The following is a 19,154-nucleotide window of genomic DNA, read 5'->3' as shown; positions in this document are numbered from 1 at the left end:
AGACATATATCCACCTTATTTTGCAAAGCTGTTTTCTTTGAATGTGCGAGACTTACGGTTCATTAGGTAAATAATAGAAGAATAACAAAGTGCAGTAAACGGTAAAACAATTTGTGCTACAAACCTTATGATTATGATATTAAAATAATATGATAAATAAAGTTAACAATGAACAGGTAAATTAACTGGAAACGAAAAAAAGGAGAACCAATTCACTAAATATATAGCCTAAAGTTAGAACTACCACAATAGCATACTAATAATTTCATCCCAAAATTAAAAGAAAAATAAGACGTTATATTTCGCATAGGAAAAAAAAGAATCCTACTTTATAACCTTTTAATATTTATTGCATTGTAACATTATTTTCATGATTTCTATTTAGTGTAATGATTATTCTCAATACTGCAATACATTAATGCAAATCAGCCTGGCCATACACAATTATCAGGCTATTTTTTGTTTTGTTTAATGCAGCATAAATAAAAGGCAGTGCAACAAATACTATCAGGGTGTATAGATACTTCACAATTTAGAAAATTGGGGATGAAATGTTCTTAATTGCTATTAAACAAACAAATAATAAATAAAATAATATAAATATAAATAATTAAAAAATGTATTTTTAAAGTATATGTATTTAGCATAAATTAAAGGCATTTAATAAATAATTTATGAATTTGGGGGTGAAATGTTCATAATTGTCATTAAAACAATGTCACGACGCAAACAAATAAATTACTAACTAACTAAAACTGTTTATAATTACCATAAGTTATATACTTTTTATAAATATATAAAACTATAATTTCCTATTTTGTTTCTTTTGATTTTGGGTTGAAATATGAGTGATATGTTTTCTAAAATGCCTGTGCAAAGGAGAAATCATACTTCCCTCTCTACTTCTGTTTGCTTTTATCCCAATCATCGCACAACCTGTATCTTCACACACATAAACACGCTAAAGTGTTCTCAACAGGCAGCTGACTTCTCCCGTCACCCAGCCCAGGGATGCTGTTAACAGCACTAGTTCGCACGTTCAGTGTGTGAAGCTGTTGGTATCACGCAGAGGGCATTAGGTCGGACAGAACACACATCCTGCCAGCTGTGTCAGATGCTTCCTGTTTGTCTCTCTCAGCAGATGAAGAGCCCCCCGTGAGCGACCGATCTGTTCATCACACAAGCACGGAAAAATCTACTAATAATAAAATATGTATTTATTGTATTTTTAATTAAAAATATAATTAAAACATTTAATTTATTTGAGCAATAAATTATTAATATGTTTCTCACAAGTATATTTTCTAAATAAGATCTTTCACTTTGTACCTCTAGTGAGCAGAGCGTCTATGAGTAGCTATAGCAACAGGCTACTATGGCTTTTGTTTACCTTAGCAACCACCGAGTCTCTTGAGTGTGAGGGTGATTAGCTTGCTAGCAGCAGCATTCCAACAAGCTAAATAAATACAAATCATTTAAGTATTCATTTCAATTTTTTTTTATAAATATACATCTGTGCATAGAGATGGATTCCGATACTTTGCATTACTCTGTGGATTTTACTGCTGGCAGTGGTTTGACTCTGAGTAGTGAGCAGAGAGCCGCTCTTCAAACCTCTCTGGTCATACTGAAGAGAAACTACAAATTCAACCGGGTTTTATTTTGGGGAAAGATTTTGGGGCTAAAATGTGACTATTTTATTGCTCAAGGAGTTGAAGAGGATGAAATTAGGAACAAAAAGTCTTTGTACAGGTAAGGAATCATGCATATTTTTTTATATAACGTTAACTGCTCTAACTCAGTTATATAAAGTGTAAGTTATAATTTGGCTAAATAAATATTGGGCCGTAAACACCATAGACACCACAGATTAAGGGGGAAGTAGAAATGGCCTAATTATCATTAATATTAATAATTTATATTTTGTTTATTGTTTTAAAAGTTTTTTTGTGTGTGATTTCCCTCAGTTTTACGACAGGCAACGGCTGACAGTAAAATCAAGTGACGCAAATTTTTTGAACGTTTGAAAAAAAAAAAAACTTTGAAAAATATGAAAATATAATATCACCTCTTCAAGCTATCCTAAATTCAAATATGCTGATTCATGTAAATCATAATTTAATGTGACGAGACAATAAATGTTTCGCATTTTTGACATATTAGACATACGAATAAGAGTGAATGTGTACATTCTTATTTATTTTTCCCCTATTCCCTTAAATTCCCTTTAATCCTTTAATTAGCGTTAGTCTGTGTAAAATGTATAGCTTTAATAATAATTTTTTAAAATAAATCTTTATAGAGACAGAGCGTAGATGTGGCCACGCCCACACCGGGGGGGGAAACAATCCAACGCTCTCCATTGACTTTGCATTGCGGGAGGCTGCCTCATTGTCATTTCGGACTTATAACAAAAAACAGAACAATGTCTAAAAGCTGATATGTGACAAGGTGTACAGCAAACAAGCTAAAAAACACAGAAATACGTTTTTATAAGCTGTCGACCCAAAAAAACGAGCGTTTAAGAAGATAAAAGTGGATGCAGGCAATACGAAGTGAAGCTTCAGCAGGAAGAATGGGTACATTTTGGGATCCTGACACTCAGTATGCCTCAATATGTCTATGTGTGCAGTAAACATTTTGTCACTATTATGTCAAATATCCAAATGTCCGTTTTATATATTATATTTACTGTCGCTGATTATGTTCCCCTCTAGTCGTCGTAGTTCTCAGTGTAAAATGACCCGCGCGCTCGGTCTCAATGGCCTGAATCCACTTTTTTGTACTTAAACGCTCGTTTTTTGGGTCAACAGCTTATAAAAACGTCTGGGTTTTTGCTTCTGGGTTTTGTTTAGCTTGTTTGCTGTACACCTTGTCACATATCAGCTTTTATACATTGTTCAGTTTTTTTGTTATAAGTCCGAAATGACAAAAAGGTCGCTACACGCAATGCAAAGTCAATGGAGACGGTTTGATTGTTTCCCCCCCCGGTGGGCGTGGTCTTCAGATTATGACGCGTGTCGCTCTGTCTCAATGTAGTGATCATTCAATTGTAAAGTTCCAAAAATGTGCAATTAAATATTTTATATTACTTTTTTTTTTAATAAAAATATTTGCCTATACATTTATTTTATCAGACACAACGTGTCAGTATTATTTGGTCAGTTATATTCAATACCAGTATTTGTTTAATCTCGTTAGTGAGTTCTAATTTTATCTATCCATCCATCCATCCATCAGTTTAAACTGCATAGATTGGCACCTGCTGCCCCAAGCAACCGAGTCCATAGCTGCAGATGTGGCATTAGCAGCACAGGGGCGATTCACGGGCGACCCGTCCCATGAGTACGTGCACACAGAGACACGCACTGAGGGAGAGGGGGACGAAGCCACGGAGGTAGAGGTCACGGTGAGTGGAGGGACAATTGGGATACATGACACAGATGGGGACACAGATGGGGCTATAATAAGCATGTGGAAATAGGAAAATAGATTCAACAAAATTAACAAAAGCCCGTCTTCCTAGGTTTATTTGGTGTATCTGCACCTTCTGATTGTGGCATGTTTATGTCTTTATGAAATGCAGATCTTGCTTTGTTAACCAAACTTAAATTTTTTTGCAATCAATGCCCCGTTTTCACAGACAGGGCTTAGATTAAGCCAGGATTAGCCCTTAGTTCAATTGGGGCATTTAAGTATCTTTTTTAAACGTGCCATAGACAAAAAACACTTGTGTGCATTTCGAGACAAAACATTGGCACTGATATATTTTAAAGCTATGGTCTACGATTTCAAAGATTGTTCATTATTCATAATCTCGTTTAGATGCTGGTTATGGTTCTACAGTACAATCCTAACAATATGAAGACAAAAAAGAATGAAAAAAATCCATTCACTCTATTGGGTGTACACCCGCAGAGAAATTGACCAATGTAAGCTGTCCGGCCGGACAGCTTACATTGGTTAACTGCTCTCATCCAATCCCTGCTCCACTCGCGTTTCCCCCCGACCGCACCCCACCCCGCCCCCTCCTGCGACATGAAATTTTGCTGGCAAGTAGGCAGCGTCAACTCGGCAATGGAGAAAAACCAACAAACAGACAGCGGCAAGCGGCCCCTGCTCGCCCCAACAGTCAAGGTTGGAATAAAGAGAAAGTCAATTGAGGAAAGAGCAGATATTTAAAATAAATGTGAAGAACGCCGGACTCAAAGCCGAGTCAATATAGGGTCCACCGTTGCCCGTTGGAGGAAGCTTCAGAGAAACCTTTGGACTTAAAACCGACGCTGATTATTTGTTGAGCAGGTAAACATTTATTTATACTTTTATGGTGTGGTGTATTACATAAATAGCTTTTTATCAGCATGACAACATGATCATGCTGCCGGTCGGCATTGGAATGTTAGCCGTTTAGCATCGCCTATCACGGGTCAAAGTAATTATATTTCTTGAAGTGCTTGACTATTTCAATAGGCCTAACGTTAGCGGTTTTCTGTTCGAGCCGATAGAACATTGCATGTGTTGCTAATCTTGCGTGGGCGTGAACTCAAACGTGTGCCTTTGAGCTATCAACATCTCTGTTCCAATGTTTACTCCTGCTTGACTGAGTGACGTTGTTCAGGTCGTTTCCCGGTGGGAGGGATCAGGTAGCACAGAGGGGAGGGGTGTGCTTGTGGAGGGGCGGGATGAGTTTTTTTTAAATTCAGGCTTTCTCGACTGATTTTCAACATCGTAGACTACAGCTTTAAGATTTGACAGTGCAAATTGCTTTTTAGTTAAAGGGATAGTTCACCCAAAAATGACAATTCTGTCATTATTTACTCACCCTCAAGTTGTTCCAAACCTTTATGGGTTTCTTTGTTCTGCTGAACACAAAAGAAGATATTATGAAGAATGTTTGTAACAAAGCAGATAGAGCAACCATTGACTACCATAGTATTTTTTCCCTACAATGGTAGTCAATGGTTGCTCTATCTGCTTGGTTACAAACATTCTTCAAAATATCTTCTTTTGTGGGTGAGCAAATGATGACAGAATTGTCATTTTTGGGTGAACTATCCCTTTAAGACAACTCAAACATGCATTTTAGTCTGCGACTAGGCTTAAATCTTGTCTGTGAAACTTGGGGAAAGTGCCTAAACATTTCAAGGAAAAGTGGAAGCTTCAACTAAACACACACGCACACAAAGAATGATGAATGTTGTGTTTATGTGGACGTGGTAATGTTTGGATGTTAAACAACTGTTATTATTTATTCGGTTTTCTGTTTATTCATGGTTTATAATGGAGTAAACATGGTAGATGGCAGCCGTCTTATTGAATGTTTACAGAGCGATTAACATGCCTTCCTTTCTGCAGGTGAAAGTGAATGAGATGAGTCGATTGGCCACGACCGTGTCAAACATCGATAAAGATGTGTCCGTAGTGCCGCGTGGTGCATTTACCAAGAGTCCCAGTGGCAAAGTGCAGATAAACCGAAGCTTTGGAGGTATGATTACACCCAAAACTCTTAGAAGTGTTTGTATATGCTTTCATCCGGAAATCAGATGCAGCTGTGTGAATACAAAACACTAAAGTCTGTATGTTTCCATTTCTTGGTGAAATGTCAGCTCTTATTTCAGTTCTCTGAAGATACTTTCTTGTAATCAGTCTTCAGTTCATCTCTTTATGTTGTCATTCGTTTGAATGGTCCCCAGATCAGTTTTAAGTTTTGCACATGATCGCAGGTCTACATCCCACTGAGGCTGCGAAACTTCACAACTACCTGCACTTCCGTGAGCCGGTTAATCTGAAAAAGAAGTCCATCCTAGAAATGTCTGACTTGAACCCTGCTCTCGACTTCCTAGATCCTTTGAGTGAGGACATTCCCAAAGGTAATTAAAAGGAATGATCTTTCATTACCTTGATGTGTGACGATTTATTCTTGATGCGATTTTATTTCCAGGCACAATATTATTTCTGAAAGTACTGTGCAGGTCTCCAAGCTCCCACACTGTAATGAAACGTTTGCACTGAAGTCCGATTCCCTCTTTTGCATTAGACTTTATTATTCAAAGGTGAACAACACCTGTTAACACCACTATACTTTCCCAAAAATGATGCTGACATGCAAATTGCATTTAGGAAGTCTTAATAGTGGTGGGAAATATGAGGATGGTGTAAAAATCCTTCTGCAAGGCATCCCATGATCCCTGTTGCAGGATTTCCCTGGGTTAATGACAGATATGATTTGGCAGCTGCCTAAGGCCGAGCGAAAGCCAAGGAGACATCTGGGGTGTTGTTCGGCAAACTATGATCCCATTGTTCTCTTTTCTTTCTGGGAAGAAGCGTTTGAGGGATTGCCATTTTCTACATCAACGATACATTTTCCCGCACATATATCTTGGTGTGTCTTCCTGACTCTGTGTTTGTCAGATGGGAGTGAACTAACAAAACAATTATTCAGAAAAATATTTGCCAATTATTGTTCTCCGCAAATTCAAGTCCGACATAAGCTTGCTGAACGGTATTTATTCAGCGCGCTTCATGAAGTTTTGCCTGTTGCTTGCCTACAGGCTTCAGACCACTACTGATTGTTTAACATCAAGTTCCTCAAGGAATATCTTGTTCTGCTGATCCTGAATCTTAACCAGATGGAATCTGATTTGTTTAACATACCGAGCAAAGCACTAGAGCATCACTTTGAGATTTACTGTAAAACATGACTTTGGCTTGTGACTCTGGCGTTTATGCCTCATAGAGCCCTCATTGCAGGATTAAGAGTGACCTCCTGTTAAATGCGACCTTAAAGGGAAAGTTCACCCAAAAATGAAAATTCTGTCATCATTTACTCATCCTCATGTCCAAACCCATAAGACTTTCATTGATCTTCAGAACAAAAATGAAGATATTTCTGTCCCTCAGTTGACAGTTACGCAGCTACTACTTTGACGCTTTAAAAAAGTTCATAAAGAGGTAAAACGACTCCATATAATTTAGTTGTTTTGTCAATTTTCTGAATAGACTTGATCGCTTTATATGATGAACTGATTTAATTTAGGCTTTCATTCACATATAAACATTGTTGTGTCAGCAGGAAGGGCATCCGGCGTAAAACCTGTGCCAAATCAAATGTGTGTGTGAAGCGGACCCTGCAAATGAGAAGGAATAACGTTAGGAAGATTGTTTCACAATGATCAGTGAACATAAACAGAAGCTCAACCGAACCTGCTTGACGTGCGATAAGAGAATTAACCTCATTGGTTCTTGCGGAAGCTCAAACGAGATGTGTAACACGAGAATTAACCTCATTGGTTCTTGTGGAAGCTCAAATGTGCTGTGTAACTCACGAGAATGAACCTCATTGGTTCTTGCGGAAGCTCAAACATGCTGTGTAACTCACGAGAATAAACCTCATTGGTTCTTGCGGAAGCTCAAACGTGATGCGTAACATGAGAATGAACCTCATTGGTTCTTGTGGAAGCTCAAATGTGCTGTGTAACTCACGAGAATGAACCTCATTGGTTCTTGCGGAAGCTCAAACATGCTGTGTAACTCACGAGAATAAACCTCATTGGTTCTTGCGGAAGCTCAAACATGCTGTGTAACTCACGAGAATGAACCTCATTGGTTCTTGCGGAAGCTCAAACGTGATGCGTAACATGAGAATGAACCTCATTGGTTCTTGCGGAAGCTCAAACGTGATGCGTAACATGAGAATGAACCTCATTGGTTCTTGCGGAAGCTCAAACATGCTGTGTAACTCACGAGAATAAACCTCATTGGTTCTTGCGGAAGCTCAAACGTGATGCGTAACATGAGAATGAACCTCATTGGTTCTTGTGGAAGCTCAAATGTGCTGTGTAACTCACGAGAATGAACCTCATTGGTTCTTGCGGAAGCTCAAACGTGATGCGTAACACGAGAATGAACCTCATTGGTTCTTGCGGAAGCTCAAACGTGATGCGTAACACGAGAATGAACCTCATTGGTTCTCTCACGTCAAGCGCACATGCTTGAGCTTCTGTTCACCACAACTGATGTGTGAGTTGATGAAAGTTTATATGCAAATAAAAGCCAAAATTTGATCTGTTCATTCATATAAAGCAATCGTGCCTCATCAGAAAATTTGGACTAAACCGTCTAATTCATATGGATTAATTTTACGATCTCTTTATGAACTTTTTGAAGCATCAAAGTGGTAGTTGCGTAGCTGTCAATGGATTTCACCAAAAAGATCTTCATTTGTGTTCCGAAGATGAACAAAAGTCTCATGGGTTTGGACATGAGGGTTAGTAATTAATGACAGAATTTTCATTTTTGGGTGAACTATCCCTTTAAACTGTAAAGATAGTTGATGTAGGAGAAGTCTGTGATCACCCAGACTACGTCAGTTATAGGATAAAGAAGCATTTCCACTCAGGGAATATTGTTATCGGACTCCGATTTAGAAGGCAAATGCTTCTTTGTTGTTTCTCAGTAGAGTTTGAAGGCACTGTCACCCTACTGGAGACATGCCCAGACTTAAAGTGTGTTAGAAACATCTCAGCTGTTTCATTAAAGAAGGTGATCTGTTCTTTATTTCTCTCTCTAAGGGATGGCCCTCACCTCAGGCAGCACCCAGCTAGGCTAAAAACTGAAAAAGTAGAGCAGGTCTCAGACAGGGGGCATTTACCCGCCCTGCGTAACAGCTTCCACATGTTCCCCTTGACCAATCAGCTGGAAAAAAAACCAATCCCCTCTCAAGAAGTGCCAGAGGTGAACAGGTTCATCTGGACGTCTCAAATAGTGGGTAGAGGATACTGGGAATGGGCGGTGGTATTTATCATTGCCACCCCACCCTTCAGCTTCACTCAGGTTTCCTTGAATGTGGCCTGGACAAGGGAAAAGTAGGGAGGCTTCCCAAGAACTTGGAAAGGCAGAAAGTTGTATAACCGCATGGCTTTTGAGCCCAATAGCACTGTAAAAGATTAACCCTCTGGGGTACTTCGGGTCAATAATGACCCGAAGCGTTTTTATAATAAAAAAAAAAAAAAATCGTAGCTTCATCGGAATGGTCCGAAACTTGGTGACTTTATTGGTACTTGGTATATGAACACCCCAAAAACAGGATTTTCACCCTGGGGAAAGGATTTGAAAAGTCTAAGTGGTCGTAAAAAAAATAGTCACACTCAGGACCTTCGGGTCAAAAATTACCCCCATAGGAAATGAATGGGAAATTGGCAAAAATATGAAAATACAGAGTTTTTTTGTGCATACAATCTACAAATCAGCCAGGATGCAGAAAAAAGGACTCAACAGTGAAGGGGTGAATCTCTAAAACATCAAGAGTGCAAAACAGACAAAAAAAACTCACACACACACATACAAAAACACAATTAGCTTTTGGAATGGCACTTTGCAATGGTGTTTTTGTGTGTATACCGGTAAGTGTGTGTGTGTGAGTTTTTTTTGTCAGTTTTTTTGGGTGTTCATATACCAAGTTCCAATAAAGTCACCAAGTTGCAAACCATTCCGATGAAGCTACGATTTAAATTTTTAGATCCACTATAGTGGTAAAAATTTGCTATTGCGTGATAAAAATGCTCAATGTGTCCCAATGATGGCACCGATCTCATTTAACAAATTGCTTTCATGAGGCCTAGGCTTGACTCTAAAATGAAATACAGCTTTATTAAAAAAATAAAATAAATTATATATATATATATATATATATATATATATATATATATATATATATATATATATATATATATATATATATATATATATATATATATAAAAATTTCTTTTATTATATTCAATGGGAAAAAATGGGTCATAATTATTGCATAAATCATAAAATTATCTCAAAACACCAAAAAAGAAAAAATATTGAACAAAAATATTTCATTGTTTTGACTCAAATCTTTTTTATCTTAATCCCGCCCTCCGGGTCATTTTTGACCCGAAGGTCCTGAGTGTGACCCATAAATGAAGTACCCCAGAGGGTTAAGGGAAATGGTTTTGTCTTTTTATCTTATATAGTATTGCATCTCTCAGACGAGAAAATCTAATTACTACATATCTTCCTCAAAAGCTTTTCTAATTAGCGTAATGTGACGGTCATGCATTTTGATGAGTGCTCTATAGAACAGCTGTCTGTTAAATATTTGGACTCATAATAAGGCAAAGAGTCACACTGGACTTTTGAGTGTTTTAGGTTAAACATTGTTAGCAGTCAATGCTCAGAGCTGCGGTTCAAACACACAGACTTCCCTGGCATGGAGCTTTGCGGTACTGGGCGCGAGCCAATGTCGGCAGCTGGATGCAGGGGCCACCCAGACAGAAAGACCCCAGTACGCCACTTCTTTATACACTGCTGTGATAATAGTTATCCATAACGGAGCCAACTCTCTGTCACAAGACTTTCTTCTCCAGATTTTACTCTGTATCTGTCACACTATCAGGGTCTGGACTCTGTCAACAGTTGTTATGTCTAATGGTTTAAAATTCAGGTTCAGTTTATGCAAAATGCTTTTTGCTCTTTTTTTCTCCTCTTTGATCTTGCACAGTAGTATAATTCTAGTCTTTTTCTTGTCATTTTGCTTACGGTGTGTGTTCTTCATGCAGGGTCATGGAGCCTGCAGCTTGAGCAGGGCGGCACCGTGTGTGTATTACGCAGTTTGCTCTGGATGGGTCTCACCTTCTTCCATGTTCCCCAGACCCCTCAGCATGGGTACATCTACATGGGGGACGGACTTCTAAACCTTGACCTGCCCTTCATGATATAGCAGTCAAACTGACTTCTCTTTGTTTTTAGTGCCACATTTTAAAGACAGCAAAAATGTTCAAGCGTTAATGTATAATCAACTCTGTGACCTTACATTCACTGTGATTTTCTTTACTGTCAGGAAAACATAAACACGTCAACATGTTTGGACATTTGAAGTTGCGTTGGTGTTTCCACCCTTAAAGCAGACACGAAAGTGTACCTTGCTTTCTCTCTGGCACAAACACATGCACACTCAGAAACAGCTGCTGGTGAGGTAAACAAAACCATTTTATTTGGACATCTGCCTTTGGAAAAATAGAATGCTAACATTTCTCCAAATCAGAGTAACCCAGATCAGAGGGATGAACAAAGATCTTTGAGTCTTCATGTTTCAGCGCACTCTGGTTCAACAGTCTCTTTGTGGCTGAGGCAATGAACAACACGAAAAAGAGAAATCTTTGCCATAGATCCTCACTGTCCCATACAGGAAGTCATTGATTTGATTGGGTAAACAGCTCTGTTTATCAGTGCTTTATGTACAGTGGTTTGGGGCTGTATCTGACGTTGTTTTTCAGGGCAGGATGTCCGACAACCATTCTCTTCTTACACCACTTCAGCCCTGTCTTTAAGATGGGTTTCACAGACTTCACAGAGTAACGTGTCAGATACCTGCAACAGACCGTAAGAGACAGATTTGTAAGATGCACCCAATCTTAAAAAAAAAGGGACATTATAAAGCTCTATTTGGTGCTGTTGTGGCACCTGAGGTGATCGTACCGATTGAGAGGTGGGTTGGGTTTAGGTTTTGGAACATGGCCTTCAGGTAAACGGGGTCTATGATCTGGTAGGAGACCTAGAAAAAAAATTATAGTAGTTGACTTATTATTAATATGTACATCAAAACAGCTGAGAGTTGATGCTTAAGTTACATTTGGGTATATGAATGTATAAGGGAAAGTGTATATCTGAGGTCCTTTAACTGGCCACTATTTCATTACAGTTTAAAACCGTTTTAGATGCTGTGTTACGTTCACTTTATTGAAATTGAGCGCCGCTGTTTTCATACAACATAAATCAGATGAGTGCATGATTATAATTCTTTCAAATGAAAGCTCCAACTCACCTGCTCGATGGGCCATCTGTACACAAATTGCTATCTTGTTATGTTCTTGAGCACAGAGGCCTGTAATGCGCCGAGGGAGCATCCCGCCATCAGAGCGAATGAACTGACTGAGTAACAGCACGTCCTGCATCACGTATGAGAGAGAGAAGTCTTAAAGATAACGGGATACAGATAACGGTTTACAGATGTCACATGTGCGAGCACTTACAGTGTAGTTGTACTTGTTCTGTAGGTTCCATCTGTAGATGGGACAGGCAGCTGTGGGATTGGGAGGCTGTGGTCGATCAGATGTAGGCTCTATAACACCCTCTATCTATGAAAAGAGAGACAAAATAATCATTATTATAGAATTGCAAAAAGTCTAGACATAAGAGTTACTGTTCTATCCTGGTTGCTTGAGGGAGGACTGTCTTTGCAACTGGAATAATATTTTTAATAAATTGCTTTCTAAAATGTGCATGTGGGATGCTACTTACAACTGTTGTTTTGCCCTCCTTATTCTCCACCACTGTGAAACACAAAATGCACAAGAATTGATAACATTCCTTGATGCAAACATTGAGAATGACACGGAGGTAAATACATCTCTGCTATGATAACACTGGAGTGCTATTAAAAATGCTTTAATTTAGCATTTTTCTAATTTATAGTTTAAGCATGCAAATTATGTTATCGGCAAAACATTCTGAGTAAAATGTTGGATTGAAAAATCAACTTATTTCTTTATATTTTTGTACGTCAATGTGTTCACATGCATTTAAGCTGGCAAGTCTGTGCAAAACCACATGACCGATGAAACTTATTTCATTAGTAGCTTAAAATGTGTGTAGAATGTTATATATTTCTTATTTCCTTGACGTAATAACGTGTCTTTGGACATTGCATTTCAATTTAATAGAATTAAATGTTCTATTAAATCACAGATTTTCAATGTGCACTCATACTTTTAAACAGCACTGCATATATATATATATATATATATATATATATATATATATATATATATATATATATATATATATATATATATATATATATATATATATATATATATATATATATATATATATAAATAAAAGCTCAATAACATCTATGACATAAAGAGGACGATGCTATGCAGACGTCCCGAAATCATACTCCAGTATACTCACCCTGTCTAAGTCCGCGACACGGGACACTCCCCAAAAAAGAGAACTGTGAGAAACCTGGTATCCTCTGAAATAAACCCTTGTTGATGAGATCGCTCTGAATGGACCTCAGCACTGTCCTTGCGGACTGCACAACACTGCGCGCCGCCATTCTTTCTCTGACAGTCACTTCCTGGTCAATTACGCACTTCCGCCTCCTTGTGAAAGTTGAGTGCGGGCGGTTTGGCGGTTAATGCAAATTCATCATCCGACGAAATAAATCAGCCAGTAAATTAACTGTTTTATTACTGAACGGTTCGTGAGTTGTGAATAACAGTAATAATGACGATAAAACACTGCTCCGTTTCACTAGCTTTCGTTTTTTAACTTAAAATATATATTTCATCTTGCAGGTAAGAGTGATAACTTAAGCACACTTCAATTTTTCGTCAAGTGAAAGTTGCAGGTAAAGTCGTTAATGAGGTAATATAAGCCCCACATTGTAAAGACTTACTAAACTAAGTTACATTAAGATTAATTATGATCTTTTTATGTACACAAAGCATTCATTGCGGTTGGCCAAACTGACAGACTCTGAATGTTCTGGAAGAACAGTCTCGACTTTTAGACAAGAGATGCCAGTCAAAGGTAAGTAAGTCACATAAAAAGGTGAGTTGGAATGTAAAAGCAGGTTGTATTTTGAAAATGTGACATTAATTGACAATTTGCAATACAGGGAGTGCAGAATTATTAGGCACGTTGATTTTCTGATCATATTTTTTTTCCAGGCACATTTGACCAATTCCAAACCACAGTAATCCTAATAACTACTATTGATTTAGTATTTAATAATGTATAAGTGATATATAATTGTTCATGAAGGCTGGAAATGAAAATCACCTTATATTCAGGTGTGCAGAATTATTAGGCATGTTTTCTTTTACAGATAAATTGAGCCAAAAAAGAGATTTAACTCAGACTGAAAAGTCAAAAAGTATTAAATGCCCATGAGAAGGATGCAATACTAATGCAATACTAGACATTGCAGTTAAGGCATGACCATTCATCTTCCAGAATCTGGCAGTACGTTTTGGGAGTTCATTTTAGTCCATCCTGAAGTCCGTTTTGCAGAGATGGACTAAAAATGAACTCCCAAAACGTACTGCCAGATTCTGGCAGATGAATTCTTCAAACAGTGGTACTAGAGGATGTGGTGCTGGTCTTTCAAGAGTCATTCTCAACCTATCTGTCCATAAAGCCTATAAAAAACCTTCTTCATGTATTTTACAACACTTCAGCTTGTGATTCTTATCTAGTGGGGGTCATTTTTTAGGATTCTTTACCTAACTGAAGTCTCTGAGATCCTGACACCTTGCACTTCTGGAGACTCCAGGTAGGTTGCAGCTTTGGAAAATGGTGGCGCTGGAGACTAAAGGGTTCCTGATGGTTTCACCCTTAATTCTTCACCTTAATTCTTAATTCTTTTGCAGTTAACAGGTGTCTTTTCTCCGCCACATGTTTTTGTCAGATCCTGCTGACCCAACGAGCATTTCACTGTCCAATGGTCACGATTTTCATTTCCAGCCTTCATGAACAATTATATATCACTTATACATTATTAAATACTAAATCAATAGTAGTTATTAGGATTACTGTGGTTTGGAATTGGTCAAATGTGCCTGGAAAAAAAATATGATCAGAAAATCAACGTGCCTAATAATTCTGCACTCCCTGTAGTATGTTGGCTAGGGTGACCAAACGTCCTGGTTTTTAAGCTCTGCCCTGGCCCTAATATAACAATTTATCCATCCACACAGAGGGGGCATACTTTAAATGTATTGGAATTAATAAGGAATCTTTGAGTAAACTTCGAGTATCATTTGAGTATCTCATTGCCGGGGCGAGTGTCCTGGTTTTTGGTATTCAAAATATGGTCACCCTAATGTTGGCTGAATGGTAACTCAAAGAGAAACCAGATTAGCAAAGGTAGGTTCAGTAGAGGTACATTGTATATTAGGGCGTTTTCACACCTGAAAGTCCGCACCAAGGTCCGAACCGAAGTTCATGTTTTGATACTTTTTATACATTCGGTTAGTTTTGGTTTGGTTTCACATTGCAATTATGTGAGCGGACTAAAGAACTTTACATGACGCACTTGCGTCCACTCGTCATCATCTATGTGGGCTGCATCTGGACATTGATTGGTTTGTAAACGGACTTGCGTCTGACGTCAGCGTCTTTGACAAGAATGAATGAACGGACGCATATCGTTGCCACTATTGAACAGTGCGCATTGCTTGACTATTTTTTATTCGTTACGTTTAAAAGTAGAGATGCTCCGATCAGCATATTTGGGGCCGATCACCGATTACCGATCACCAAGATCATGATCTGCCGATTGCCGATCACTGCCGATCACAGAATGGCAATCTTTTATCTATAATCTTGCAGAGTTTGCACCATTTGCAGAAATGAAACTAACTCTAAATTAACTGAGTCAAGATCTTGAAGAACCACCAAGTGTTTATTTTAGAAAATTAGATAAGACTTAGGGCTACTGTGGGCCATCTTTCCCAAATAAATGTTTATAATAAATGTATATTATTATCTCACTTAAATATTTGATCATGCAGTGCATTTTTGTTTTTAAAAAAATTTTTTCAGGTAGGTCTAACATTAGTATTGAGGTAAGAAATACTAAAGACATTTAATAAGAAATCAAATGTAAATTAATATTGGTCTTCCCTAAATACATTTCATTAGATTAATCCTTACACTTAAGGTTGCAAAAGTTAGTCATTCAAGAGCAGTGAGTGTCATAAAGGTTCATCAAACACCACAAGACAAAAAGAAACTCAGAGACAGCAGCAGTTTATTCGACAGCTGTCACTTTAACACGGATACGGTTACGGTTACATGCAGTTGCACAAACGTTCACTTGCGAGTCACGACGGGGTTTACGTGCATACTCGTCAAGACGGTAATTTAGTACATACATTTGTGTGTATCTGACCATTTCAGCGCAATTTGTACTCGCAAGCTTTTTGTGAGATGGCCTGTGTGTGTGTGTATGTCTCTCCAGACCGTGCGCGCGAGTGCTGAGCGGTTTGAACACTGGCAAGACTTAAAAATAAATGCAAATTATACACTTTAGTGACGATGCGACACTGCCTCGATTGTGCAAAGTGGCAAATCCTGTGTCAACTGCGCAGCTCGATTTTAGTGCACAAGCGATGCGCTGATGTGAAGCCATTTGAGCATTTTGAAAAGGGAGAGAGAGAGCGCGCGCACGCGGTGATTCACGCGCGCTGTTTGTGAATTTACGTCCCACAGAAAGTTTTCAAATGACTGCGTAAGTTATTTAATCTAGAAATATGAATTGTACCTCACCTTCAGCATTATAATTATTTTACCCGCGCTGGAAAGAGAATGAGACGGTGTTGCTGCATTTCATGCCCTCGCTCTCACGGCAGGCACGGGTTTTATGTGTCGTCAGCTGCGATCGGTTCATGAGATCGGCCTTTTTGGAGACCGCCGATCAATCATCCCAAAGCGATTATCGACTGATCGAGATCGGTTGCCGATCAATCGGAGCACCCCTATTTAAAAGTGGACATTTCAAGCTTTATATACACATATTTCTCATGTTTGTGAGACAAGTAGCCTGCTGAGTTTCAGTTTATTTGAGACCCGCTCCAGTTCATGTGTAAGGTCTGAAAGTCCGAACCATACAGAAAATGCTTTCACACTAGAAACGAACCGAACCTTTGTTCAGTTTGATCCAGACCGAGACTACCTCTTTTCGTCGGACCAAATTTCGTCTGTTTGGTCCGGACCGTGGTACGGGGGAGGTTTCACACCTGCAATTTTGATTCGGACCAAACTGAAAAGTCCGAAAATCCGGACCAAACAAGGTAGGTGTGAAAAGGCCCTTAAAGGTACAGTGTGTACATTTTAGCGGCATCTAGCGGTGAGGTTGTGAATTGAAACCGCCCACCGCCCACCGCTCACCCATCCCTTTCGACGCATGTAGAGAAGCTACGGGGCCGACACAGGACAAAAATGTTGTTGTCGGAGAGAGCAGAGAGTGACTAGCGCTCTGTAGAGAAGTTTGTCCGTTTAGGGCTACTGTAGAAACATGACGGTGCAAAATTCACTGTAAGGGGACCCGCGGTGTATGTTGATAGAAATGGCTTATTCTAAGGTAATAAAAATATAACGGTTCATTATGTAAGACTTTTTACACCACTGAAAACATAGTTGTGTATATTATAATTAATTTCTGTCAATAGATTCTCAAAAATACTACACAACGGTTACCTTTAAAGTTTGAACATTTAACTGTGTTCCAAGCAACTGGTTTGGAAATATAAATTAGTTGTCAGTTGCTAACAACACTTATAATTTTCTTAAATGGCAAATTTAATCGAACCACATTGAGTTATAACCATGTGTAGCCTAGTTTTTGCTTTTGCAACAGTTTAGGACTTCATGCTTTTCATGAATGCAGTGTTGGCAAAATGTTTCATGCGCTTACTTTTATTATATATCTTCTCTACTATCTACTAGCACCAAATGAAGCGATACAATTCAAAGAAATGAACCAAAGGCAAAGAATTCACTCGTTTTATCTGACTATATGTAATATCTTTCAAGAGCATCTGAACATTGTGCTGTGATTTCTATTGTTGTTCACAATGGAGTATAAAGGCGCTTTGTGGATGGTATTCTCATACTATCAGTTACTAATCTTGGACTTATTTTTTTTGGTTACTGTTACCAAACTGCACCTGCATAACTAGACTTCAGCATACGTCAGCGTACAAATGAAAGTACCGAAAGTCATTCATGAATTTTTTTTATGTAGTTTTATGTAGTTTGATCTAGACAGTTTGAAATTGATCTAGCTTTCACTGTCATGAAACATCTCCCATAAACTTACCAGAGATTTACAGACGTAAAATTGTCATCGTTTCTAGTCTTGAACAATCACAGATTCTGATACTGGAAACAATTGTGTCACTAAATGTGTGAATTGCTTTTTAATATGAATCCTTGTCATAAATCATATTAATTTGAATCAGACAGAGCAGAAAGGTAGAACTCAAATTACAGTGTTTTGATATGAGCCAAGACTTCACTCTGAATTTATGAGGACTTGTGGTCTGGAAATGCTTTTCTTCCAGATGTTTCCAGATTTTCACAGTGTGTAAAATTCATTGATTTGTGTACTTGGAGAGGGAAATAACCTCAAATATATCTACGGCGTCTTGATGGGAAATCAATGACATAGTAAATAATATCATATGTGTTTTTTAGACATTAAACCTGAAGTGGTGTTTTGTTTCAAACACTCTGAAGCAGTAAAACAATGATGTAGACAAGCTATGAAAACCCCACAGCTGCCTTTCAGAAGTTCAGAAAAAAAAAATTACAGAGCTTAACGGCAGAGGAACATGTCCTGACATTCTCTTACAGTGTATGAGATGCAGGTGTTTTGCCTTGGGTTTTCGTTTCGTGTGGTTGTAGAATCGTTGCTGACCCCCTATGTCCCTCATGTAAACAGACTTTCATAAAACAATCAGATTAAGACACAAAGAGGCAGTCATTAGATTAGGACACAAAGAGGCAGTCATTGTGTGATTATGCATGTGGATGTTACATATATTGATATCAAGGAGTTTTCATTTTGTTCAGCTTTCCTTTTATTGTAAGCCAAATTGTGTTGATAAGAAAAGCCAGTCTTGCTGATGGTGGGTGATAAAATGGCTCATAGATTTGGTCAACTTGGTGTACGCTCACAAAGAAAGGCTCTTGTTGAGTTTGTAAAGTTGCATGAAAAGCCTTCCCATTTATCCCTGCCCGACCACCTTATTCACAGTCCTTGGCAAATATCTCACCAGTACTGATGGAAATGGATGTTAACAAGGTCGTCTCTTTAGTGAACAAGCACATAAATTCACACGGATAGTTATTGGCCTTTACACTGGCGCCCCTTGGATCTGGTGGGCCTTTTGAATTTCTGGCAGCTTCACAAAAATTATTGGTGTGTTGAATAACAGGCTCCTCTTGTACTTTCACACAAAACGGTTGATTAGAGAGCTCTTATGGCGTGGTTGAAGCCCTCTGATTGTTATTATGTCTGTTCTTCTTGATTTACGGATGTAGGTGATGT

General features: G+C 38.4%; 2 protein-coding genes across 2 annotated transcripts; one reads left to right on the top strand and one right to left on the bottom strand.

The window, feature by feature from the left end:
• Positions 1 to 1,525: 1,525 nt before the first annotated feature.
• rsph9 (radial spoke head component 9) lies at positions 1,526 to 10,748 on the top strand (the record flags this gene model as incomplete). The annotated part of the gene is made up of 5 exons (XM_079816346.1): positions 1,526 to 1,752; positions 3,241 to 3,409; positions 5,356 to 5,485; positions 5,724 to 5,870; positions 10,588 to 10,748. The coding sequence occupies 5 exons, from the start codon at positions 1,526 to 1,528 to the stop codon at positions 10,746 to 10,748; spliced, it is 834 nt and encodes a 277-aa protein (XP_079672472.1).
• Positions 10,749 to 10,999: 251 nt separating this feature from the next.
• Positions 11,000 to 13,168, bottom strand: mrps18a (mitochondrial ribosomal protein S18A). Its single transcript, XM_079818332.1, has 6 exons — positions 13,004 to 13,168; positions 12,329 to 12,360; positions 12,061 to 12,165; positions 11,853 to 11,976; positions 11,507 to 11,582; positions 11,000 to 11,398 (listed from the first exon to the last, which is right to left on the bottom strand). The coding sequence occupies exons 1-6, from the start codon at positions 13,149 to 13,151 to the stop codon at positions 11,254 to 11,256; spliced, it is 630 nt and encodes a 209-aa protein (XP_079674458.1). The 5' UTR covers positions 13,152 to 13,168; the 3' UTR covers positions 11,000 to 11,253.
• Positions 13,169 to 19,154: the final 5,986 nt, after the last annotated feature.

This window comes from Gobio gobio, assembly GCF_949357685.1.
Source record: "Gobio gobio genome assembly, chromosome: 5".
Taxonomy (NCBI): Eukaryota; Metazoa; Chordata; class Actinopteri; order Cypriniformes; family Gobionidae; genus Gobio; species Gobio gobio.
The sequence above is the reverse complement of the archived record's forward strand: the minus strand, read 5'-3'. Positions and strand labels throughout refer to the sequence as shown.